The 26,511-nt window shown below is 49.5% G+C and overlaps 1 protein-coding gene across 5 annotated transcripts in view; it reads right to left on the bottom strand.

The window, feature by feature from the left end:
- PHC2 (polyhomeotic homolog 2) overlaps nucleotides 1-26,511 on the bottom strand; it is a 104,538-nt gene that overhangs the window by 33,206 nt on the left and 44,821 nt on the right. For 2 of the 5 annotated variants that reach the window (XM_024125292.3, XM_028486639.2), the window contains exons 2-7: nucleotides 17,340-17,567; nucleotides 14,495-14,653; nucleotides 13,328-13,405; nucleotides 12,714-12,878; nucleotides 9,632-9,784; nucleotides 8,196-8,508 (exon numbers count right to left, since the gene is read on the bottom strand). In XM_024125292.3, coding sequence (XP_023981060.1) covers nucleotides 8,196-8,508; nucleotides 9,632-9,784; nucleotides 12,714-12,878; nucleotides 13,328-13,405; nucleotides 14,495-14,653; nucleotides 17,340-17,513 — 1,042 coding nt within the window. In that variant the 5' untranslated portion in view covers nucleotides 17,514-17,567. Of the gene's footprint in view, nucleotides 1-6,233; nucleotides 6,292-8,195; nucleotides 8,509-9,631; nucleotides 9,785-12,713; nucleotides 12,879-13,327; nucleotides 13,406-14,494; nucleotides 14,654-16,818; nucleotides 16,878-17,339; nucleotides 17,568-26,511 lie in introns of those variants that run through there. The other 3 variants (XM_028486655.2, XM_028486647.2, XM_028486661.1) reach the window with 3 other exon arrangements.

Raw genomic sequence — 26,511 nt, 5'->3', positions numbered from 1 at the left:
AGGCTCCGGACGCGCAGGCCCAGCGGCCATGGCTCACGGGCCCAGCCGCTCCGCGGCATGTGGGATCCCCCCGGACCGGGGCGCGAACCCGGTTCCCCTGCATCGGCAGGCGGACGCGCAACCACTGCGCCACCAGGGAAGCCCTGAACTAGGTTTTTAATGTTTCTTTTCCCTTCCACATTGTCCAACATAATAATCTACGTCTGTGGATGCTTAGCAACTGTCTGCTGCTGATCCTGGTGAGATCGATGGATTCTCCTCCCTCTCCCATGCCCTCCTGGCTCAGCGTGGGGTGGTGAAGGCGAGCACTTCCCACTGAAGCCACAATACCAGAGGAGGCCACATCCCTCTTCACTACAGCTAGGATGGGGCATATCGGTTTATGAAATATGAATGCACAGAAATCACTCTGGGCCTTTATTTTTTCCTACAGTCCAGTAGCTTCATTTCTCGCTTGTACCTATTTTGGCTGCCTCATCCCCTGCAGCTGGAAAGCTCACTGCTTCTAAGGAACGAAGGGTTGGTTCCATGGGACCTCAGCCACGGCTTTGGAAGGCCTCATCAGCCCTTTCTGTCAGGGAGCAGAGGAGGGGCAGGCCTAGCACCTCAACAAATTAGGGCCCAGTTAAAAGGAGAGACTCCAGGCACTGCTCATCTTCCCATCTGGTGCTCTAACCTTGACGGCCTCCTTAGAATCTGAAGAGACCAATTCACTGTTCCCCAAACAGCTGGTTGTTAGCAACAAGAGGATTAAGGCCCCCATGCAGGAGGGCTGGCTGTGACGGCTTACTGGCACGCCCCCTTCGCTGCATCCACTGCCAGAACTTGTGATCAGTAATGGATCTCGATTGATCCCAAGTCTTCACAGATGCAGGAAACAGCTCACTGTCCAGAAATGCTGGGACTCTTGTCTCAAAGTACATGGGAGCTGCAAGCATCCCAGGTGTAGGCTGGAGGTTTGCTCAAACACTTATTTTTCTCTGATTTGCAATACTTGACTAGAGTTTGGGGTTACCTGGACCATGGGTGAGAGGAGGGTGCCTGTGAGAGAGGAATGGCATAACTTTTTACAACCCACTCCTCTTCAAGGTTTAGAGAGTTAAGTGAAGAGATACTTTCAACCATTCATTCACTCAACAAACATTACTAAGCACCTACTATAGACCAAGTACCATGTTTGGTGCTGGCTAAAACATGGTCCCTAGAATAGGTTACAGTTTGGTCAAAGAGATAGCTGGAAAACAGACACTCTCGGTATAACTTGGTAAATGTTACGACAGGAGATAAGCACAGACTACTGAGAACACACAAAAGGGGATTCAGCTTGGGAAGGAAAGCAGAGAAGGCTTCCCAGAGGAAGTAAGTGTTTAGCATGACTCAGAGTTCAGAAGATGCTCAAAGGAAGAGCACGTGGGAAGACTTGGAGGCATTGTATACCCCGGTGCTTCCAGGGACCCACAGGGCATCCTGTACAGCTGAACCCGGGATGACTATGCAGGAGCAGCCAGAGAAGAGGCAAAATGATGGGCGGGTCTAAATGATGCCAGCACTCTCCAGAGGCTGCTCATCTCCAAAGATGTCTCATGTGATCAGGCCTCGGGGAGTGACTGAGATTGAGGTTGACTCTAGAGGTCAGAGTCCCACATACACATAACTAGACAAGAAAGCTCCTTTTAGGAAAACTGAAAGCAATAGCCACGTGAATTTTCCCGGACGCAGTCCTTCCAGGCTGAGGGGTAGGAGGAATAGGAGAGGGGAAATGGAGCTAAGGGAATGTCCCCATAAGAGGAAACAAGTTTACCAAAACAGGGCTGCTGACCTCAGGGGCACTCTATGGTGGGCCGTCTCTGCCTTAATGTCTTTAGACCCGCTCTGCAACTACCTGGCAAAACCACCGAATATCCTCTGTGAGCAGGATTCCTTATAAGGCAGCTTGCAGCATTAGAAAAGAAACTACCCACCCTTGGTAGAGGGATGAGAATACAGCATAAGTGGCTAAAGGTGTCGGTTTTCGAGTCAGACAGATCTGGTTTGAATCTTGGTTCTGCCACTTACAGGCTGTGCAACTTAAGACAAACGGTTTAACCTCTCTGAATCTTGACTTCCTGTTCTGCAAATGGTGGTATATACTTCATAGAGTAGTCATTAGTATCAAATGGAATATTATGCTTCAACCACAAAGAGGAGAGGTTCCCTGCGTTTGTTCATACTGAGAAGATGCGCAATAAATGGTCGCTATTCTTAAACTACTACCTGCTATTTGTATATTGTTTTGAACTTCTCAAAGCATTCTCATAATTTGAGTCTCATTTACTCCTTACAATCAGCCTCTGAGGCAAATGGGCGGTATTCCCACTTTACAAGCAAGGAGAGAGAGTTGTTTCCGAGAGACTTCCACGGTGCAGCAAGTTCCGGGGAAGTTGGCTTCACCTGACAGATGAGGCATGGTGCCTTGTATCTCACAAATGCTCAAAAAACGCTGACGGGCGAGTGAATGGCGCAGTCAGCGAGCTCAAGTTGAAACGGCAGGCCTTCAGGTGTCAGTTGGGGGCTGTTGAGAACTTTGGAGGTAATCTTGGAGGAGTGGACAACGAAGGCGGAGTGTTATGCCAGAAGGTGGGGAGGTAGAAGGTCTGGGCGGGTCAAGTAAGTTACAAAGGTGGGCGGGGGGTAGTGGGGAAGGCGAGGCAGAGGATCTATGCGAGGGAGCTGGGAGCGATGAGAGTGGTTCAAGGGGCAGTTGGGGGGTCCCAACTGCAGTAGGGGCAGTTGGGGCTCCCACCCCAGAGTCAGAGTCAGTCGGTCAGAAGTCATTAATGTGCTGATTATTGAATCCCTCCTGTGACTGACAGAGTAGGAAATAAAGACCCAGCGAAGGTTTCTAAACAAGAAAGGAGTCTCTGAGGAAGGTGATTCTGGCAGCTATGAGCAGGATGTTCTGGGGGTCAGTTAAGCCTCGTATGGTCAGCAGGCCTTAAGCAAAGCCGGGAGATGACACGTAGGAAATATGGTCAGAACCTGGTGATAAACTGGGCGGTGATGGAGGGTGAGAATAAGGAGGGAAAGGGAACGGATATCTACTGTGAGCCTACTCAGTAGACATCTGATCACTTCTGCAGGCCACCTCATCCATTTTTACAGTCTGTTGTAAATATAACCATCTTTGTTGTGCAGATGAAGACATCGAGACTTACAGAGATTCAGTAACTTGATGACAGTCATCAAACTAGTAAGTGATGAAGCTGGGGTCTGAAACCACATCTAACTCCGAAGTCTATGCTTTTCCCATTATAACACCCTGCCTCTCCGATGAAGGAAAATGAAGTCAAAACAACCCTGAGATTGTTAAGTCTGAGTCTAGGAATACCTGATGATTGTGGACAGCAGCCAGGAACCGGGAAAGGGGGACCTTTCTGAAGAGGAAGACTTCCGGGTTTTGGCTTTTGTTTTATTTATGAATCTCCAAATTTTAAAAATGTGTATGCCGGTGGGGTGATATCCACGTGTGCGTAACCTACAGACAGTTGGAAATCTCTGGGGAGAGGGGAGGAGGACAGGGATGGACACGCATTGAGAAGTCATTTGTGGACAGGTGGCAGGTGTCTGAAAACATAGGTGTTGAAGTCAAACCCAAGGGGGATGGACAGAGTGTTTGGGGAGTCCCACAGCTAATGGTAGTGGGGCCAGGGAAAAGCAAGGGGCAGCAGGGCCACCTACACACACAGATGGTCACAGGCACACGTGGCCGCTCTGGGCATAGTGCCTTCCAGTGCCACAGCTGAGATAATCCCCCTTCAGTTCTGTTCTGGAAACGTACTCATTTTCCAAGCCACGACTCAAATTTCCACAACCCCTCTTAGACTATACACTTGTTCAACTCTAACGCCCATATGGTTGGCATCACGTTTGGCACCTAATAGGTGCTAAATGAATATCTGTTGAGCTGAATTGAACAATTAAAGAGAGAAAGGCTATATGGAAATGGTAGTTAATCATTTTTTTCTGAGCCATATCTTCTTCATTTGTGAGGTGAATAATTATTGCTAGGATTAAATGAGGTATGTAGGTTAGGCATTTAGTACAGTGCCTGGAACATGGTTGTTCATTAACTGGTAATAATTATTATTACTGGCAGCAACCATGGAAGTAACATAATAGGAGCTTAGGGTGAAGGATTTCAGGAAAGAAGAAATGCTCAACAGTTCCAAGGAACACAGTCTGCTTCTTCTCTCTCTCTCTCTCTCTCTCTCTCTCACACACACACACACACACACACCCATGGCGAGAAATGTTCAGCAAAATATAAAACTCCTCCTCTGATATCTGCTGGCTTTTCCCCCCTAGTATAAGGAGGAGATGGTTAGTAATCTAAATCTGATCCTGCAGTGGATAAATGAAATGACTTTCATGGCTGGCTGCATGATTTTAACATCAAAATTGTAGGGGATCTAATTCCAGCTAGATAACAGGCCCACATGTGTGTTTTGGTTTCTGCTGGATTCTCTAAGTAAAAGTGCATCTACCCTACAGTTTGGCAGCTGCTTTGGGAGGGAAATATGGTACCCAAGAGTCCTAGAATCAGCACACCTCACATTGTCCCGCCTATCACAGACAGAATCACCACTCCCTGACACAAAACCCTCTCCGTGATAAAACAAAGCCGCTGTGTGGCAGGCCTTCCCAACAGTGAATTCTCTTTCCTTCCAGAGACCTGAGGAGGGATGAAGAGACACAACAAAGACCTGGCATCTGGAGCACAATTGTGTGAAAAGGGCCCAGGCTGTTCAATGACGGGACAGTTCTCTTTTATCACAGCATCTCCCTCCTGGCAGCCACTTTCTCCTCACCTTTGAGCCTGCATGTGCACCCAAGGCCTTGAGTTTAGCCACTAGAATGAGGACTCCAAGAACCAAGCCTCCTACCAGGAGCTGTGGCCCAGCTCCCCCAGGTCTTGGCGCCTCTGGAAGCCAGGCCCATGGGACCTTGCAGCCTGCGCCTCTTCTGCCCTCCTGGTTGGGTCCTCAGATCACCGAGAAGCCCAACCTCTCTGCTCTGCTCTCCGCCTCCTACTCCCCTCCCCCACCAACCAACCCACGCCTTTTCAGGGCATAAGGGACCTTTTCTATTTGCGGAGCCTAAAGAAGCCCGTTGCCAAGGTGACAGGAGCAGGAACAGCAGGGAGCTTGCCATGGGGGAGGGGCTTTGCCCCCAAACAGCTGTCAGTGGGAGCAGTCCCAGCTGGGACTAGAGCGTTTGCCTGCTCTGGGAGGAAACAGCCCCCAGGAGAACGCATTCCTCTCTGCTCTCCTCCCGGCACTGCCTCCGCCACAAGTCTCCACTGGTTACTTTCCCTGGGGGCAACCAGCCAGCCAGCTAAAAAAATGCTCCAATAGCAAAAACCTGCCACTCTGCTCCACATCCCTCTCTCTCTCTCTCTCTCACACACACACCCCCACACCCACACGCACACACACACACACAGCACACACGGACACCCACACGCACACACGCATGCGCACACACTCTGATCCCTCCGTTCATTCGCAGTCCGTTGGCTGGGCAGGAGGCCAGAAGTTACCTCCTCGCTGGGGAACTGTGGCACCCAAGGCAGGCGCTGCTCCAGGCCGCCCCCATCAGGTCAGGAGGATTATTTCAGTCTTTTTTTGTTCTAGAGGCCCTGAGAGGGTCTGCAGCATCTTAAACGTCCCTGCTGCCTTCCGTCTGGGCAATGGGGGTGAGGAGTGGACTCATGGAGAGGAAGGGGTGGGAGAGGAAGGGAAGAATAGGAGGGGACGGTAGGAGACAGGAACAATGCAAAGCCTACTGATTCGTCTCACTGGGGAGACGGTCTTTATGGTCTGCAGCTCACAGCTGCTCCGAAGAAAGTTCTGGGGAACCACTGGTCTCTGTATTGCCTATAGCCACATGCTGTTAAGTCTCAGGCCACACCTGGGGCCCTGGACCTCAGTCTGTAACTCACGGGCCTTCCCCTTTACCAGGCTCAAGAGAAGAGAGCCCTCCACTAGACTCTGTAAAACCCAGAACAATCTTAGAACTGTCAGGCTCTTCGAGCTTTGGGTCAGGAATAAGAAAGGCCTAGGAAGCCCCACTGTAAGAACTGAGAGGGGCAAATATAGCTTGATGATTAAGAACATAGGATCTGACTCAGCCAGACGAGGAATTGGTTTCCAGTTCTGCCATGTAATACTGATGTGACCTTGAGTGACACTTACAGTTAAGTTCTTGGGTAACCGCTTTGAGCTTCAGTTTTCTCATCTGTTAAATGGATAAAAGCATCTACCTTACAGGGTTCTTTTGAAGGTCAAAAGAGGTGAGGTACATAAAAAAGCCCAGCATATTATCTAGTCTACATCAGAGGTTTTTATCAGGGCTTGTCCCCTTTCTGTCCAGTTTTCTTGAGGCCCCAGGGTTGCCTAGGAGCCTTAGGAAGAACCCTAAGGACTGGTCTTTCCTTTGAAGGGTCCTTAGAATCTGGGGGGCTGGCTTAGATCTAGGGAGAGGTTACATTTTGGCTTGGGCAGAAATGGGGTTCTCAGGAAGTCCTGAAGCCCGGATGTTGCTCTAGGGTTTGTAGGGTGCATGGGAAGATAGAAGAAATGTTAATTTGGGCTCCTGAGCTCTATCAGCTCAGGGTAAGACCCTCCAGACTTTACCCTCTGAGCCTCAGTTTCTTTCTTCATAAAAGGAAGAGGCTAGACTAGTCTCTGGAGAAAGCAATGCCGGACAGGGAGAAACGCCTGGAGCCACAGGGCGGTCAGGCCTCTGCAGGCAGGTGCCTGCTTCAGCTCAGAGTGACCACTGGAGGCTAAGACCACATCTGTCCTTGAAGCCTCAAAAGGGTGAATAAAGGACTTGAATTCAGATTCTCCCCAGCTCGCCTCCCACTGTCTGTCTAGAATACCTTCCCCACCTCTGTCTGTTGGGGAAATGATTCCTCCTTCAATACTCAGTGCCATTTCCTTGGAGGGACAGCATCTCTGACCCCTCCTGTCTGGCACTGAGGCGCCCACCTCGGCCCACACTTACCTCATACTTACTCCTACAATGGTATTTATGAAATCGAATGGATTTGCTTATATATCTGGCTCCCTCCTTTTGACTGCACACTCCTTTAGGTAAGAAATCACATTTTGACCATCTTGGTTAGTCTAGTAACAAGCGTAAAGTAGGCTCTCAAGAAAAAAAAATTCAGGTTAGATTGGATGGTAAAATAAGTCTGGATGAGGACAGAGGGTTAGTGGTTATTTCAGGGATGTGACCAGGGTGAGTCTCTCTTTAATGCAAAGCCACGTGGTCCATCACTACATTTCTGTGCTGTAACAGCTTGGTCTTGTTCCCGAGACTGGTAAGTCTGGCTTCTGGGGCTCTTGGCAGATTTTCTCATTAAAGATTGCCTACAATAGGCAGCACTGGGAGAATGTTAGCAGGCAGGGAAAGAGTCTAGCCCCAGGGAATACTGATTCATCCCCTTCACAGAATCTGCCTCACAGGTAATCTGCTGGATTATTACTTTTTTAATCTGCAAGATTTATTCTCAAGTGTCACCATCACCAGCAAGCCTTTCTCGGCTCCTGTCCGCCAGGCTAGATAGCGCCTCTGTGATCACATCTATTATAGTACTTATCACCCTATATTGCATTGTACTTGTCTGTCTCTTCAGACTGTGCCCTCCTGGGAGGGCAGGGCCCATGTCTTATTTATCTCTGCACACCCAGAACTGGCAACATAACTGGCGAATATTAGTCAACAAATGTCTGTTGAATGATGAGAAAATAAGATTCCCACTTCTTCATCTCCCTGTGGGATTCTTACATGCCTCTGGCTAGCCCCTGCCCTTTTTGCTGACCCTTAGAGAATTTCAGAATAGTCTAACTGCCAAACCTCCACTCTCAAAGGGAAGAGCTATGATTGTGTACCCTGAGAATCACCATGATGCCCATTATGAAGAAGGTCTCATTTATTCCCACTGATGTGGCTTCCTTCTTTAAAGCTAGGCTAGAAGCCTAAAACAGAATCTGGAGCTGATGAATATCTCAAGACTGTAGGAGGGGAAAGAGAGACACATGGCTGACATCTTAGCATGTCCATGGGAAAAAGGAAAGTCTGAAAGTTTCCCCCGACCCATAGTCCTTCTGAGTTTTCTGGGATAGGATCCTTCCTCCTGGAGCCCTTACCTGGTGCAATGAGGGGGTGGGTTGCCACAGCAGGTACCATTCGGCTGAGCCCAGCCCGACCCTCCAAGCTCCCTGGCACACTGCTGTTGCCATCTCCTTTCTTGAGTGGCTCCATCACACTGTCAGTTATGCCAGGCTTGGCACCTGCAGGGGAACCCTGAGCAGTGTTTCTGCCTTGTGATGGGGTAGGCAGAGGCTGGCTACCACCCGGCGTGGGCTTCAGGGCCAAGCTGGGCAGGACAGGCTGAGTGGGGGTAGGGCCCGAGGCTGCTGCAGTTGGTGTCTGCTGTGTTCGGAGGGTCAAGTTCTGTACCTGGAAAAGAGGGGTCTCTAGGAGTCCAGAGAATGTGGGTAGGAGCAATGCGGACACACAATTCATACAGGGAAGGAGTCAGGGATGGATCCACGAATGGCTCAACAGGAGAGTGGGTTGTTAAAATCAGAAAGAAAGAGAGAGAGAGACTGAGACAGGGCCTGAAAGAGGAGCCAGGAGCAGAGTTTCTAAAGGAGACAGAAAGAGTGCTAGCGATTGGATTCATCAGCAGAAGAAGCTACATTCTGAGCAGGGATGTCTGCCCCTCCTGGGGCAGGCCCAGGCAGGGAGGCCGGGCTGGCTCTCCCTTCTGTTACCTCCCCTCCTCCCCCAAACTATCAGGATGGGCTGCACACCACTTAGAAAGAATTCCCAGATACAGCGGGGCACGGGGCTTCCCACACTGGAAAAGGCCAGGGCAAAAGTGAAAGTTAATCGACCAGCAGGGTCCCCCAGGCCAAGGATTATCCTGTCCTCAGGATCAGGTTTACGCCAGGATGAGCATGCTTACTCAGCCTGGTCCCTGGTGCCCTCTGCTGGACACACGGAGGCTGTGCCAGACTCACATCTGACAAATCTGATAATCTTGGACCCAGGTGGGTCCTCCCGTTCTGTAGCTGGGGATGGTTTCCCTCCCCTGCAGCCCACGGAATCTTTACAGCCGCCGCAGCGTCTGGGTGCTCCCAGCAGAAGGAAGGGACCCAGGACTCATCTTTGCTCCCTCTTCCATGCAATTTTTGCTGATTCCTAGAGGTGCTATAGCATGTGTAACCAGAGTGGAATTTTCCTCTTAAAAGGCAACGACAACAGAGGTTATCCTGAGGAGGGTGTAAGGTAAAAAGGTAGAGATGACCACCGTTGTTGGCACTCACGGCGTGCTGCTGACTCCTGCTCTGTGTTTGGGGCTCGAAGCAGAGTCAAGAGTGGCCGAAGCCTTCTCAGCGGTGAATTAAGGAGCAAGTCTAGGAGCATTGGGACGCCCTGTCTCCCACCTGTTTTCCCAGAACATCCCAAACTTTCCAGACATTCAAAGCTCCTCCAGGGCTCGGGCCCATACCCATTATCAGTGCCCCTCTACGGGGGTGCCCACCCCCCTGCCCTCCCACAAGCATGGAATCCTCACCTGGGCGGGGGTGGGGGGCCGGGCGGGGGAGCCAGTGCCGAGCTCAGGCTGCACAGTAGCGACGGTGGCCGTGGGCGTGAAGATGAGCTGAGGGGACAAAGGAACAGTGCCGCCTAGGCTCCTAGCTACCTGCACCAGGTTACCTGGCTGGGCCTGGAATCACAGGAAACGAGCCGCCTTTTACCTGCCCAATGTGGGCTCAGCCACAGGACACAACAGGTTAGCCAGGGAGTGGACTGGGGAAGCGGGGAGGCACGAAAGGGAAAGAGTCCAGGGGGATCTCCCGAAAATCTCAAGAGGCTCGGCGTGGTCTGACCCAGGCGGGGCAGTGAAGGGCCACGGGTGGGGGGCCATTCTGGGGCTGCACCCAAGTCAAGTTTACTTCAGAAGGATCTGCGAAGAGCTCACCCCAGAGGGACCAACAATCGCAGGACACCCTCAAGTCCCTCTCTGCAGCATCCTGGGGAGCAGGGCCCCTGTGCTGAGACAGATGCCCTGGGACCATGTTCTAAATCTAAGCTGCTCTGGACTCCAGGTCTGGGTCAGAACAGGACTCTCCACTAGAAGAGATCAAATTAGATGCATTCTTTTGGCCATTTTTTAGTCAAATTCAGATTAGGCTGTGTGTGTGTGTGTGTGTGTGTGTGTGTGTGTATTTATGTGCTTTTGTTTGTGTATGTATTGGTGTGTGTGTATTTATGTGTTTGTATGTGTGTGTATTTATGTGCTTGTGTGTTTGTGTGTGTATTTATGTGTTTGTATGTGTATTTATGTGTGTGTTTATGTGCATGTATATGTTTGTGTGTGTATTTATGTGTTTGTGTATTTATGTGCTTGTGTGTGTATGTGTGTGTATTTATGTGTATTTATGTGTTTGTGTGTATTTATGTGCTTGTGTATGTATTTGTGTGTGTGTATTTATGTGTTTGTGTGTGTGTATTTATGTGCTTGTGTGTTTGTGTATTTATGTGTGTGTATTTATGTGTTTGTGTGTGTATGTGTATTTATGTGTGTATTTATGTGCATGTATGCTGTGTTTGTGTGTGTATTTATGTGTTTGTGTGTGTATGTGTGTGTATTTATGTGCTTATGTGTGTATGTGTGTGTATTTATGTGTTTGTGTGTGTATGTGTATTTATGTGTGTATTTATGTGCTTGTGTGTGTGTTTGTGTGTGTATTTATGTTTGTGTATGTGTGTGTATTTATGTGCTTGTGTGTGCGTTTGTGTGTGTATTTATGTGTGTGTGTATTTATGTGCTTGTGTGTGTTTGTATATGTGTGTGTATTTATGTGTTTGTGTGTGTATTTATGTGTTTGTGTGTTTGTATATGTGTGTGTATTTATGTGTTTGTGTGTGTATGTGTTTGTATTTATGTGTTTGTGTGTGTGTTTATGTGTTTGTGTATGTGTATGTATTTATGTGCTTGTGTATGTGTTTTTGTGTGTGTATTTATGTTTGTGTATGTGTGTGTATTTATGTGCTTGTGTGTGCGTTTGTGTGTGTATTTATGTGTGTGTGTATTTATGTGCTTGTGTGTGTTTGTATATGTGTGTGTATTTATGTGTTTGTGTGTGTATTTATGTGTTTGTATTTATGTGTTTGTGTGTGTGTATTTATGTGTTTGTGTATGTGTATGTATTTATGTGCTTGTGTATGTGTTTGTGTATGTGTGTGAATTTATGTGTGTGTGTATTTATGTGTTTGTGTGTGTATGTGTGTGTGTGTACGTGCGTGCGCAGAGACAACAGCGGTAGAGGAACCAGAGCCCCCAGAGCCGTACTCGTGTCTGCATCTCCTTCAGTGGAGCGCAGGGACTGAGGGTCTCTGCGTGACACCCCTGCCCCTGCGAGTCTAGCTCGGTGTCCGAGGGGACATGCGGTGTCTGACAGCGTGTCTGCTCCTCTGAGCGCGAGTACCCCACTTTGGGCAGGGACATGGCCAGGCTGCAGGGCTCCAGTGGGGGCGGTTAAGTAGGACAAGGGTCAGGGTAAACTGAAGACAGCAGGTTTGGGCGGTGTCACATGGGCTGCCCGGCCCCCTGGAGAAGTGGAAGTCTAGTCCACACGTGTGTCTAACGGGCTGTTCCCCAGGAGTGGAGCTGCACCCCAATGAGCTCAGAGTCAAGGACGGAAGTGCTGGAGCAGGACCCAGAAAAGCTCCCAGTGTCAAGTTCTGGCTGTCGGAGCCGAGGGAGGGGTGGGACTGTACAGTCTTTAGGATAGTGTGTGGAGGAGCTGGAGGGAGAACTCTTCAGAATGGGGGCTGGGAGGCTGGACTCACAGTGATCTGAGCCCCGCGTAGAGCTAGATGTTCCTGCCTCCTAGGGCGAATGCTGCTGCTTTCACAGGAAATTCTGCTAAATCTTAGGAACCTCTCAGCTTCCTATGGGCCTTTGCACCTTAGGGACAGGTGTAAAGGGGGGACTCTAGGGATGTGTGTCCAGGGCTGATGCCGTCCTGAGTCCATTCGGCTCAAGCAAGCCCGCCTGATGAATGGTTGACAGGGTGACCCTGATGGGAATGGGGGCCCAGCTAGGAAGGCAGTGGAGCAGCCGCATGTCCTGGAGCTGGCTGCCACCTTCACCACCTGGGCTGGAACACACTTTTGACCCTGAACTACTGGTGGCCAGTCCCTGCAAACACTATCCCAGTGGGGTAAGACCCCACTTCTGTAGGGTACGTGGATGTCTGTGTGCTTGCTTATCTTATGTGTCTGAGTGTACAGACCACCTGGGCACAGATCCCTGCATTCTCTACCCTAATTAATTTTAGGGAGTGGTTTCTGATAAGAAGAGGATAGTTCTGTTTCACTCTAGGAGGGGAGGGAAAGGAGGCATCATGGGTAACTTTATTTCGGCCTGGAACCCCACCTTTCCTTGAGTCATGGAGCTTGTACCAAAGCCCCCGCTCAGCCTTCCAGGCCGCCTTCTTTATGCCACCCCTTCTTTCCTGCCAGCTGTCCCCCTAGTGCTTCTTCCCCACCCTTCTCTAATCCCCGTGCTTCTCTAACTGCCCAGCTCCCAACTTCTCCGCCTCCGTCCTCCCGGCCCACCTGAGCCGTGGCCCAGGCTGGGGACTCACCATCTGTGCCCGCAGATACATCTGTGCTTGGCTTGCAGTCAGGGCTGGAGAAGACGTGTTGCCCAAGAGCACAGCCTGCTGGGCGATGCCTGAGGCTGCTGCTGAGTTGACACTCTGAGCCCGGTTGATGAGCTGGGCTGCTGCCGGGGAGGCTGCCAGATTGATCTGAGGAGGGAGACACACGAAGTAGGAAACAGGAGGTTCTGTGGGTTAACTCTGCCCCCCTTTATCCATTTCTTTCTCTCTGTCTCTTCTGTCCCTTGGTGGATTCAGCCTTCTTTAGGACCAGCTCTGATCTGTGGGCCCTGGATCTTCCCCCAGCACTGCTGCATCTCTGGCTTACATGCAGAGCTGCAGGGAGGATCCGATGGGGGGGAGGACTGAGCTATGGACAGAGAGCCTTGGCACTGGAAAGATGACGGGGAGTTATTAAAAGAAGTTAGAAAGCGGCATGCACTTTTTCTTTCTGGCAAGAGTAACAGGTTCCAGCCATGGTTCTACACGGCTAAGGATTCACCACAATTGGGTCTGGAAGCCCAAGAGAATTTTGGGCAAAGAGGAAAGAGCCGGTCCTGGAGCTGTGGGCTCTGCCTGCCTCTCCCCATCCTACTCACCGAGGATGACTGGGCGGGGGTCTGTGCAGACACACTGCTGCCTGAAGTGCTCCCTTGTCTGCTGGCCACCAGGCTTGCCTAGGAAAGAATTCTCATCACTAGAGGCCCAGACCTCCTCCAGTCATCCCCCACGCCCCACCGGCTCTCCCCTGCCGCAGGGTACACTATAGGGCAGTGGTAAGGAGTCAAACCCTTATTCTGGCTCATCCGCGTGACCTCAAGCAAGTGCCTCAGTTTCTTCTTGTATAAGGTGGGGATAACCACAGTATCTACCTTGTAGGATTGCTGAAAGGATTACACGAGGCGGAACATTTACATATAAGCGCTCGAACCGCCAGCTGTGACTGTTACCAATGTTTCCAGCTCTCTTCAGCTCCCACCCCACCGCACCCACTCTATCATACCCGGCTCACCGGCCCCCACGTGGAGCACCGGGCACGTACTGTCCGGAACGTCCAGCCTGCGTCCTCCCCGTGGCCAGCTTCTTCTCATCCCGCAGTGTCAGCTTCACTGTTCCTCCAGCGGACAGGCTCCCCCCTCCCCACCAGCTGTACCCAGCGTAAGGTGGGCCTCCTTGTTACTCAGCCACAGAAGGCTGCTCTTCTCTTCTGCATGCTTATCAGCACTCTGGTAGTTAGCTACTTTGCCTCCTCGTCTATTTGTGTTTCTGACTACTTGCTGTCTCCCCACCACAAGCTGCAAGAGGACAGGGTCCACGGTGTGCTCGGTGCCCGACATGAACTCTGGCATGCAGCAGGTGCATAAAGATTCTGTCGAATGCATGACTGGGCTCTTCTCGGCCACTGAGGGCAGACAGGCAAGCTGAATGGGCAATGGCCTTCTCCTGTGGACACCTCCTCGCACCCTCGGCCCCCTCCCTGCAGTGTGGTGAGGCGGGGAGGCAGGCCCCCGCCAGTCCCTCCTTGGGTGAGGCAGGCGGAGAGGTCCAGCTGTCCCGCGTGAGAGCTGTGTGGCCTCGGGCGGGGCGCTGAGCCTCTCAGAACCCCTTTCCTCATCTGTCAGAGGACTCGGGATGACGATCACACCCACTTTGCAGTGGTTCTGTGAGGACGCGGTAAGAGAACGCATGGGCACACGCGTGCAGTGCTTGCTTTTCCTGCCCCTTCCTTCGGGGGCATCTGCGGTGCTCCTGTGACGTCGTCTTACCTGCTGCACGGCCGCGAGGCTCTGGAGCTGGGCGCTGCTGAGGTGCTGCTGCTGCAGGGCCGCCGTCTGCAGCATGAGGTGCTGCTGCTGGGCCGCGTACATCTGCTGCAGGTACTGGGCCGCCGTGCTGGGCTGCCGGTGCAGGGCTTGCTGGATCACCTGCAGAGGGCGGGGGTGGGGTGGGGGGAAAGAGCCCGTGCTGCGGCCAAGCCTGCTCAACACCCTCTCTCCCCAGCTGCTCAGATAAGGACCAGACCTGCGATCCCCACTCGCCAGGGAGCCGGGGAGACGACTGTGTGCAAATCTCCACGCGTTCCTGCCTGGCCTCTCTAGCAGCTCTCCTCGGCACACACGCTCCCTGCTCCTCGCCGACAGGGGCTACACACACCGCTACCACCAACTCGCGGGGCAGTGGGAGCTCAGGAGACAGGAGTCCTTTAAGCCTCCGGTGACACTGGGCCCCAGGCCAGGCTTGATAGGTGCCCCCTTCCCCGCCGTTCTGCAGCCTCAGATGAGTCTAACGGGACTGCGGGGATGATGCTGACAGAGGGAACCGAAGTTCAACAAGGCTGAGAGGAGGAAAGGGGTGGGAAGAAAGAGACAAGTCCGAAGCGCGGCCTATTCTAGCTTGGAACACACAGCCAGCCAAACTCGAACCTGCTCAAGGGCAACACCCTTCCGGCAGGGGCTGCCCCCAGCTGCCTGGGACGTCCTGTCTGTCCCTCAGAAGACGGTCCCCCTGGCCTTGCACGGCAGGGATGCTGCAGCTACAGGGATGCTGCAGCTACAAGGACGCTGCCTTCCTCTTTTACTCTTTCCCTCCTTCTCTCTATCACTCTCTCTTTTGAGCCACCATCTCCCATTCCCTGGCCTTACTGCTATTCCCTCTTTCCTGATGGGACTGGCTGAGCCACAGTCTCTGGGAAACGACAAAAGGCTGCTCTTTGATCCCTTCCCACCCTCCCATCCCTCAAAGCCTCTTCTCCACCCCCAGGAACAAGGAAAAGCAAATGCCTTTCCTCCAGCCCTGAGACCCTCTACTTTCTTCTCCTTAGCCCCGTACATTTCTCCTCCCTTCCCACCTGGTCACCCTCCTGCTGTCTTCCCATGGGGCGCCCTACATGGGCCCTCGCTAGGCTCTGGCCCACTTCCCACCCTTCGCTCTGCTTTCCTGGCTCCAGGGCTGCTCCTGCCCTGGGTTCTGCCCCAGGCAAGTGAGCCTCTAGTCTAGCTCTCTCCAGCTTAACGTGACTTCTAGGGGCTGGCGGCTCTCGGACAAAACAACCTCTGGGCTTAGATTTGGGGTTCTGTAAAAACAGGCTGATATCACAGATTCTCCATGGGCTCTGGGGTCTCCCCAGATACCCCCACCCCATCCCAACTCCTCCACCCACGTCCTTCAGTGTACTTTCCCCTCTGAGGGTCCTGGTTTACGTGAGCTCAGTTCTTTTTATTCCTTGTTCTCCCCGGAATTCTTTCTTCTTACTCCCTTTATCTAGGCCTCTTTATTTTCCTTAGACCCCTAAAAGCACCCCCAAGCATCCAGACAGCAGTAGTAGAGATGGACTTTTTCTCACTGGAGGATGTCAAGGAACAGAAATAGGAGGCACCCCAATGGTTCTGCTTGGGTGCGGAACACAACTTTGGGTCACTCCATTTGCCAGAGCAGAAACCTCAAATCCCTTTTGCCTAGAACTGTGGTGCGGGGAAGCAGGGCACATCCTAACGTCAGCTGCTAGAAATTGGTGCTAAAATACTCATGTGCAGAGGGGCCAGAGGAGGAGGCTGGGGGAGGCGGCAAGGATGGAAGCATGGTTTTATTAAGTGTGAGGCAGAGAAGAGCTGGGCGAGGGAAGACTCCAGAGTAACTGACGGGGTCTCCTTTAACTAGACTTTTCAGGCTCTCTCACCATCTGCTGTGTCTTCTCCTCCATCCCCTAATCCGGGCCTAGGGCCAGAGCAGGATGAGCTCACTCATCTAGTACATCCAAACTGCACTAGCAAAGCTATTAGAATAAACGCTTCTCGGCTGTGGTCTCTCTTTTCTGCCTAGGTTATCCAGGAGCCTCAATCAGACATCGTAGTGAATAAGAACACAGGTTTGGGGGGAATCAGGTTCAGCATTTTTGTCTTTACCTGGTGACCCTGGATAAGTCACTACCTTCTCTGAGCCTCAGCTTTCTCAATTACAGAATTGTGCCTAATGATAACCATCCTCACAGCTGGAGAAGAAGATAAATAAGCAAAATGCTTCAGACAGTGTGGGGCACATGGCAGACGGCAAAACATGGTCATGACTGCATTTTGGAAGAGTGTGTAGTCACCTGGAAGGCCTCATAGATGACACTTTGCAAACCGCTGCTTTGGTGAAGAAGGCAAAAAGCTGTAAAGACAAAGGATTGTTTGGGGCTCTATTTTGGTCCTCCGTATGAAAGAAACTTAGATTTGGTACAAGGCAGTGGTCACTTAGGTAGGGGATCTAGGTTGTGGCTGAGCAGATTCTAGTCATTTTTTCTCTTTGCTATTTTCACTTGTGTGTCCTTTATGATTTCACATGTTTATCCTCCCCAACCGGCACTGTGGGATCTGAGTCATACTGCAATAAAGATGTTAAAAAAAAAAAAAAAAGAAAGGAATTTTCGGATCTGCTAAGTATTCCCACTCTCCCCAACCTTCCCTGATTGAATCCATCTAGTATCACTACTCCTCTAATGATGCACAAATATTTACCCACTGACATACACCCTTATGCCCGTTCTAGATTTAGCACCCCGGTTGTCCTACCAGACCATGCCAACGCGTCGTCCTGGCTAGCCCTGAGATGATTAATCAGGTGGCGTCTTACCTGCACAGTCTGCCGGTCAGGAATGCCACCGTACACAGAAATCTGGGGCCCCGTGGGGCGGCCACTGCCACCGCTGCTGCTATTGTTGCCGCCACTGCTGCTACTGACGCCGCTGGTACTGCTGGCGACACTCGCGCTGCTAGACGTATGGGGGACTGGCAGCTCGTTCTCCATGGCCTACGGGATGGCACAGTCAGGATGCTCAGGTGGCAGATGAGCAGGCAGGTGCTGGGAGGGAAGAAGCAGAAGGGAAATGCTTAACAAACACATTCTAGAGAATACACACGTAGGCATCCGCTCTCTACCAGCCTGTGTGGGACTACTTCTGAACTGAGGTCTTGAGCCACCCCTGCCATCAGGACAGGGCTAGGCTTGGCTCACTAGGCGAGGTGTGAAATCAGGTCAGCCTGAATCTAAATTTTATGACTGTTATTCTGCTAGAGGAGATGAAAAACAGCCAAGGAGGATCCCCTACGATGGGCTTCCTAGCAGTGATCTTAGGGACTATTCCTCACACCATCAAACTTTTCATCACGGGGGTGGAGAAACTGGACATCAAAGAAATTATTATTTGTCCATATTTATATAGGCAGTTCTTGAAAGAAATGGGATCCAAAATCTAGAGAGAACAGAATGAGAGAAAGAGGCAATAAAATAAACTGCAGCGTTTATTTTGTTTTGTTTTCCAACCAGAAGAGCTTCGAGTATGTTTGGAGTCTGTTTCAGCACTCGCTGAGTGCTGTCTGGTCTAATGCTGAGCAGGGCACCACATTGAGCAATGTGGTGAAAATCACAGGTTTTGGAGTCAGAAAGACTTAGGTTTGAGTCCTGGCTCTGCCACTTACCAGCTGGGAAACCTTGGCAAGTCACACTTCTCTAACCTTCTGTCTTAATCTGGCAGACACAAGAGCGTATGGATTGTTGGAAGGATAAAGTAAATTAACAATACCAAGCGCTTAGTGGGGTGTCGAGCATGTATTGAGTGTTCCTTATGCATTGGCTCTTAGTGTGGTTATTAAAACTGTCCCCAGCCTGTTTCCCACTGTCCGGTTCCAGTAGATCAATCCTCTTCCAAGGTGGAACTGGCAGAGCCTCCTGGAACTTCTATCCGAGTCACTAAGGGTAGAAGTGCCAGAAATTCCTTCAGGGACCAGCCTATGATTGGGATTCAGAACTGGAAGCTGCGCATCCCCTTGAGGCAAGGAGTGGAGAAGGGCTGGGAGAGAAGGAAGGAGTGGTGGGAAGGTCATTCCCATGTCCCAGGTCAAGTTCCTCTCTTTTTCTTCTTTCATGCTATTCCTAAAATCCTAATATATATATATATATATATATATATGCTTTTCCTTCTACCCATTCCTTCTTACACCTAAAAACAACACTTCTCTGTCATCCCATCATAGACATTCAGTTCTCTGCTCGCAGAAGATTATACCAACTTAATAAATGAAGAAAATAATACGATTTTTTCACAGTGTTGAGAACATTAGTGCAAAGAACTAAAAGAGTCATTAACGTCCTGCCATCTTCTTCCCGATGTGCTCCGTTTGGAGTTTGTCAGCATTCCTCAGGATGCCTTCCTCAGCCTGGGTTGGTTTTTACCATGGGCTGCAAAAAGTGTAGATGAAGGTTCAAAGACAGGAATGTTGGGGGTGAGGAAGTCCAGGTTACTCCCAGTGGGCAGGCAGCAAGTTGAAGTTCAGAGGCCTATGGCTTCCAAGGCAAAGCAAACAGCACTCATGACCTGGGTCCTTAAGCAGTGATTTCCCCTAATTTTTATATGTCTGCTTTGACTGCCACAGGGCAAGGCCATCCTCCATGAACTCTCTTTGTCCTGAACTGCACTCAGCTCTGGGCCTCATTTTGGCTACTCACCTGTTAAGGATGCTTATCATGATGATGGTGGTGCAGGTTGATGAAACAGCAAAGCCTACAAGTATTTCCTGTGCCCTGCTCAGCTAGAATCTACCTTATCTTATGCTCCATGGAAGGAAGCATTGGCTGGATAGAAAGCAGTAGAAGGCATAATTCTGATCTTGCAGAAGCTGATAACCTAGTTGTTGAGATGAGGCTCCGTTGGGATTTTGAGGCTCACCAAGCAACAAATCAGTAAATGGGAGTTATATTCAAGCTTGGAATATCCCACAGAGTCCCAAAGTCTCTTCTTAGTTCAATGCCCCACCTCCCTTTCCCAAACTGTTGATCAGAATTGGGTTTCAGTTCTTGCTTTGCATCCCACCCTAGGAAATCTCAACGGAAGTATTAATCCTTATAACCATAAACAAATAAAATAAAACAAGGCAGCAGCCACAGCAAATTAAGGAGAGGGCAGTCTACATCCTGGATGATCAAGCCTCAGCTCTATTTTTTTTTTTTTTTTTTTTTTTTGCAGTAGCTAGGGCAGATCTTGGGCACAGTGTACACTCACAGCAAATTAAGGAGAGGGCAGTCTACATCCTGGATGATCAGCCTCAGCTCTATTTTTTTTTTTTTTTTTTCTTTTGCAGTAGCTAGGGCAGATCTTGGGCACAGTGTACACTCAATCCTTGATGAGAAATAAAACAAGACAACATTCTAAAGAAAGTATGGCATTTGTTTATGGAAAAACTGCACAGGCAAGACAGCAACTGCTCAGAGAGAGAGAGAGACAGACAGACAGACAGACAGACAGACTGACCTTAGTAACGTGGGGACACAATATGTTTCCTGAGGTCTCTTGCCCGCCTGCCCCCTTCCTTCTGCTAGCAAGCATGCCTTTCCCTCCTCTCTTCGTCACCTCGTTCTTGGCTTCTGCACCCCCTCTTCCACTTTCCCCCCCTTCTGCCCCTTGTTTTCCCATTCTTGCTGCTGCTTCCTCAGCCCTATCCTCTCTCACCCCTGTGCTCACGCCCGCCCTCCCTTTCCCCACCCCCCTGTGTGCTCACACTCACCTCTCTGTCTGATTCTCTTGGACACGTGCATATTCTCCCACCCCCACCCCCCGCCCTCTAGCCCTCATTCCATTGACCCTGGTGGGCTGCTCTGGTTACTCAGATGAGCTCTCTCCCCACTCCTGCCCTCTTTTCTCTCTGCCAGACCCTCTCCCAGCTGCAGCCGGCTCACTCTGGGCCCCATTCCCTGGCTCCAGCTCCCTCCCCTCCCTCGTGGGCCCCCTGCCTGGCCATCTCACTCCCCCGGGCCTGAGGAGGCACATCCTCTCTTTCATTCCCACGCACATGCCCTTACTCTCCGGACAGCGCATGCTTCCTCTCCCTCCCCTTCTCGCTGGCTGGCCGGTGGGTTCTCGCAGTTCCAGCTCCCACTTCTGATGACTACAGCTGTCTCTCTCGTGCACACGCACTCTCTCTCTCTGGCTCCCTCTCAGCCTCTCCTGCAAAGCACACCGGAGGGAAGGACAGACTCTGCCTAAGAGAGGAGGGACCACTTCAAAGGAGAAGTAACATTTGAGCCACCTGAACCCATGCTTTCTCTGCTTTCACAGCATAAAGCTGCCCTGTCCCACCTTCCACTCCTTGTCAACCACTTCTAGAACGTTCCCGAATAAACACGCTCCTAGTTTTCCCGCAATCTGAACATCTACCGCATGTGGGGTATGTTTGCTAAGTACTGGGAATTGAAAAGAGGCAGATGACATGGATCCTCCTTTTCGGGTTCATAACTTTTGAAGGCATATTAGAAACGGTAAAACCTAAGGCCTCTTGCCCAGGAAAAAATGCACAGATGTATAAAAAAACGTACTTAACAATTGTAGAGGTTCATGAATCCTTGGAAGCCTGTTCCTTACCTCTGGACTCTGTTTCTTAGTTGGTAGGGACCGGGCACGAAGTACAAATTTAAAGATACAAATAATATTGCTGCTCCTATGCCAAATAAGCGATGAGACCACACCTGCTGGCGTTCAGAAGAGTGGTGTGTGGAGGAGCGTGTGCGGCGTGACAGAGGGAAAGTGGAGGAGGTTACTGTAGGCTTTGTGAGTGCCGAGATCGACACTCCTGCTGGGTAGTTACTGCTGGAGGGGAACAGATGGCCAGCCCTGCCCTCTGCCCATTCTCTGGTCTCTCAATCTTCCCAAGAGAGGCAAAGTGCTGCAGGAGACACAGCATGGACTTAGGGGTCAGGCAATCCTAGCTCTGGGAATGCTAGCTCTACTGTGACTAGTTGTATGGCCTTGGGCAATGCAGTTTACCTCTCTTAGTTTTAGTTTCCTAATCTGCAAAACTGGGTAATAAGAATACCTATTTGGGGGGTGGTATATGTGGGTTAGGATTAATCTCTTAGCTTCATCCCACTTTCCTAACCTTATATTCTACAATGTGAGTCCACTGCTCTGGTTTGGTAGATAGGCTTTTTTTGCTCCCAAAGACCACATACCCACGTGCTCATGATTACCTCCTCCGCTCTTTAATTTTGATTTAGTCCAATTTAACTTTTTCTTTATGGCTGCTGTCATATCTAAGAGGCCATTGCCTAATCCAATGTTTTGAAGGTTTACACCTAGGTTCTTCTCAAAGAGTTTTATAGTTTTAATTTTTACGTGTAGGTCTTTGATCCATTTTGAATTAATTATTGTATATGGTGTGAGGTAGAGGTACACCTTCATTATTTCTTAACTTTTTTATCCTGGTAAAATATATATAACATAAAACTTGCCCATTCATAATGTTGTGAAACCATTACCACTATCTATTTCCAGAATTTTCACCACCCCAAAGAGAAACTCTGTCACCATTCAGCAGTAACTCCCCATTCCTCTCTACCCCCACCGCCCAGCCCCTGGTAAATTCTCATCTACTTTCTGTCTCCATGAATGTCTATTCTAGAAATCTCATATAAGTGGAATCATGGAACATTTGTCCTTTTGTGTCTGGCTTATTTCATTTAGCATAATGTTTTCAAGGTTCATCCATGTTGTAGCATGTATCAGAATTTCACTCCTCTTTATGGCTGAATAATGTTCCATTGTATGTATATATCACACTTTGTTTATCCATTCATCTGCTGATGCACACTTGGGTTGTTTCCATATTCTGGCCATTGTGAATAACACTACCATGAGCATTGGTATACAAGTATCTGTTTGAGTCCTTGCTTTCAGTTCTTTTGGGTATATACTTAAGAGTGGAAGTGCTGGACCATATGGGAGTTCAAGGTTTAGCTTTTTGAGGAACCACCAAACTGGCTATTTCCTACCTCTGTGGTTTTACTCATGTTGTTCCCTTCCCCTGAAATGCCTGCCTTCCATTTTTCACTTACCCAGCTCCCCAGATCATCAGAACAACTTGTGTCTCTTCTGTGAAACCTGCACTGAATGCAGCGTCCTCTAACACTTCTCTTGCTTCACACTGGGTCCTAATTTCTTTCTTAAAGCCATCCAGTTGGTTGACTTACCCCAAGACACTTTGTGCTTACCTCTCTCCTAGCACTTGTCATCACAAGAAAGTGATTTACTTATGTGTCTGTCTTCCCCACTAGACTCTGAACTCCTGGAGAGTAGGGATCGTATCCTGTTTTCCCGTATATACCTAGTCTTTCATTCCATAAATGTCTGTTGAACAAAGTTGCTTGAAACACACTGTACTCCATCCTACTTCTCACTGGAAAGCTCTGCTTAATTTCTACCTCATCTTCAGAATTCTTGCCAACTACTTTAAAACATATAGCACTGGTGATTTAATTTCAGTACCTTCCATCAATGGTATCTACACTAATAATATTGATTATTTATTGAGCAGCTATTATGTGTCAAGCACTATCGTGAGTGCTTTATATATACACATGACCTCCCTTATGGGGTAGGTATTATGCCAATTTTGTCAATGAAGAACTTAGCAAAGTAACTTATCTAAGGTCATCACAGAACTAAGATGCAAAACCAAGTCTGACACCAAAGCCAGAGCTCTTCCCACAATACACCCTCTGAGACCTCACCTTGAGCAATTATTTCAATGACATTGGCCAAAGTCTATATTGGAGCATACTAGATTTTCAGAGGTGTTAAGGAATTGCGATTGCTGAATTTAATCCCTAATTATTAATTAATGTCTATTAAATGTTGTGTACTTACAAAATAACCTCTCTCTATATATAATATACAAAGGATAATACACAAGTGTACCCACCAGTCAATTTAAGAAACCGAACATTAGCACAATCTCCCTTGTTTTTCCTACGCAAAAACTGAACCCTACGTTTCGGGGAAGTGAATCACTCAAGGAGATAGGGCTCCACTGACTGTCCTGCAGCAGTATGAACACGGAGGCACCCTCAGAAAACCGGCTGGACTCATGGTGGGGATTTGCTCAACCAGAGGGCTGGAGTTTGCCCTAGGGGGAAATTTGAAGCTAGGGTCCTGCCATATGTCACTTTCTCACTGGTCTCCTGGTGGAAGGGAACTTGTGTTGGAAAGAAACAGAATTAATTAGGAAGCGTGGAACAATACAGCAGCTTTCAAACTTTTTCTACTATAGTTCCCCTCTTTGAACCCAAGCTTTCAAGGCCTTCTGCCTCAAAGCTCTGCTCTGTGGGCTCAAAGCTCTGCAGGCTCAGTGAGGGCCACTGAGGCACATGTGGAGTCTCCTAACACCCCGAACTGGGGCCCCACGTTAGAAAATCTGAACACTTAAAACTCGCTAGGCTTTAAGCATTTTACACACCCCTATTCAATTTCCTTTTAATTCCTACCCTTATTCCTCCTTCTAACTAGTTCCTTACTACTCCCCCCAAGGCCACCCATCCCTGTGGACTCCCACTATGAACCCAAGCCAAATCTGATTAATGGCTATAACGTCTAGAACTGAGAGTCTCTTTTTCTCTGGGTTCCAACTCACTGTGTGGTTTTGTGTGAGCCGGAGCTCGGAAGGCTGTGATTCATACGTACTTTAGTCAGTTTTCCCCTCCCAACCGCGAGGGACCACTTTGAGTGATGTGCTGACTGTAACCAGCTCCAGACAGTGATCTGATTACAGGTCTCTGCTGCCCAGAGGGCCTGAGACCGGCAGCTGTAGAAATGCTGATGGTTCTGCCCTCCCAGGAGCCACCAAGTCTGGAGAACACTAGGCCTTTGTCCCGAGGGTCAGGGAAATCCATTTGCTGCGGATTACAGCTGTGACAGAGGTTCCAGGGAAGCAGAGGGGAAAGCAACTGAAAACGGAGCCCTCCAAATGGAGCTTAAAGCCCTGGGGCAGAGTGGGGTGGGCTTCTCCTATAGAAGCGGAGACTGACGGCGATGAGAGGTCTAGTCCCCCCAACAGAGGCTGCTGCTGTTATCACCCCTGTTGTGGCTCGGGGGACAGAGCGTTTGAAGAGGCAGGCGACGCTGTTCTTTGCTATGGCTCTGCCTCTCCTCTGGCTGCCTCTCTGTCCAGGAATAAGTCAGTATTAGCAAAGCGTTCAGGCTCTCTAGACTCAGGGGCCCGAGGGGAGCCCTCCTTATGCCTCTCTACAGTTAACTGCATCAACCTAAGTGTCCTGATTTGCACTGATCTGATTATGCCTCTGGCAGCTGTCTGAGATGACTGATACATTGGAAGCAGTCCAAATGGATTCAGCTCAAACCACCGCAGAAAGTTCCCTCTCTCTCCCCAACCTCTGCATGTTGTCTCCTTTAGTGTCTCTAGAAACCCAAGCAAATAAATGAGGGCTCAAAAAGCAGAAATGAAGGATGAGAAGTTAAAGCTGACCACACAGTCCTAGCCATCAAAATCAAACAATTTCATTGTGAAACAGAACCCAACAAATAAATTTTAAAAATTTTTAAGAAAGCCCTGGGATGCATTTATTTATTGTACTTTGTACTTTGAAATAATTTTAGACTTACAGAAAAGTTGGGAAAATAGCCAAGAGTTCCTGTATACTCTTATGAACCACAGTATAATGATTAAAACCAGGAATGTCACATAGATAACACTATTATTAAGCAAATTACAGACCTTATTTGGTCCTTCTTCTGGTCCAGGATATCACATAGCATTTGGTTGTCATGCCTCCTTAGTCTCCTCCAATCTGTGACAGTTTAGTCTTGTCCTGTCTTTCATGCCATTGACATTTTTGATGAGTACTGGTCAATTATTCTCTAGACTGCCCCTCAATTTGAATTTGTTTGGTGTATTTATTTTTTCTCATGATTAGAATGAGGTTAGCCTTTTTTGGGGAAAAGTACCACAGAAGTGATGTCGTGTCCTTCCCAGCGCCTCATCCCAAGGGATACATGTTATCGATAGGTCTATCGTTGGTGATGTTAACCACAGTTACCTGGTTAAGGTCAGAACCTCATAAATTTAAATGAACAAACTTTTTCTGAAAGCTCATTGTTTTCTTTGTAATTTAGCAAGTGTTTCCATAACAAGCTGGTGCTGGTTGGCTGAAGAATGTAAAGAGGATCAAGAAGGATTTGATCTCTTGTGGACGGAACATACAGTTAACGCCACGTTATGTAAACACTGAGCGTTTTGAGGTGGAGGCACTTTAGTCTCACCGCTCTAAGACGGGGCAGCCGTACAGGCTGCATCGTCTATGGCAGGGACTGGCACTTCTGTAACGGGCCTGAGAGCAAATATTTCAGGCTCTGCTGTGACCATGCAACTCTGCTGGGCAAAAGCAGCCACAGACAAGTCCTAAGTGGAGTGGGGCTGTGTTCCAATACAATATTAGTTACAGAAAGGGAGGTGGGCCGGGTTTGGCCCGCGGGCTGTAGTTTCCAGGGCCCCTGATCTGTGCACACCCACATGGCTGACCGTGTACCTGCAGCAGGTTGGCTAACAGCATGGGCTTTGGTGTTAGAAAGACCTGGGTTCAAATTCTAACCAGGCCACACATTAGCCGTGTGTCCTTGAGCAAGTTAAGTCATCTTTTGGGCCTCAATTTCTTCAGCAGTGAAATGAGACCCCATTTCCCTCATGGGCTGGTTAAATGCGATGTCTGTGAAGCTCTGAGGACCATACTTAGCAAAGCGTAAGCATGTGATGAATGGCAAGGCTGCGAGCCTGATTTGGGATTTGGAAAATGATCCCTTTAAGCATGTTAAATAGTGAGGATCCCATAAGTTATTTTTATCATCGGTCACAGTCACGCTCAAAAGTCTCTTTATAGGGCTTCCCTGGTGGCGCAGTGGTTGAGAATCCGCCTGCCGATGCAGGGGACACGGGTTCGTGCCCCGGTCCGGGAAGATCCCACGTGC

This window comes from Physeter macrocephalus, chromosome 3, assembly GCF_002837175.3.
Source record: "Physeter macrocephalus isolate SW-GA chromosome 3, ASM283717v5, whole genome shotgun sequence".
NCBI classification, from domain to species: domain Eukaryota; kingdom Metazoa; phylum Chordata; class Mammalia; order Artiodactyla; family Physeteridae; genus Physeter; species Physeter macrocephalus.
This window is presented reverse-complemented; position numbering and strand designations above follow the sequence as displayed.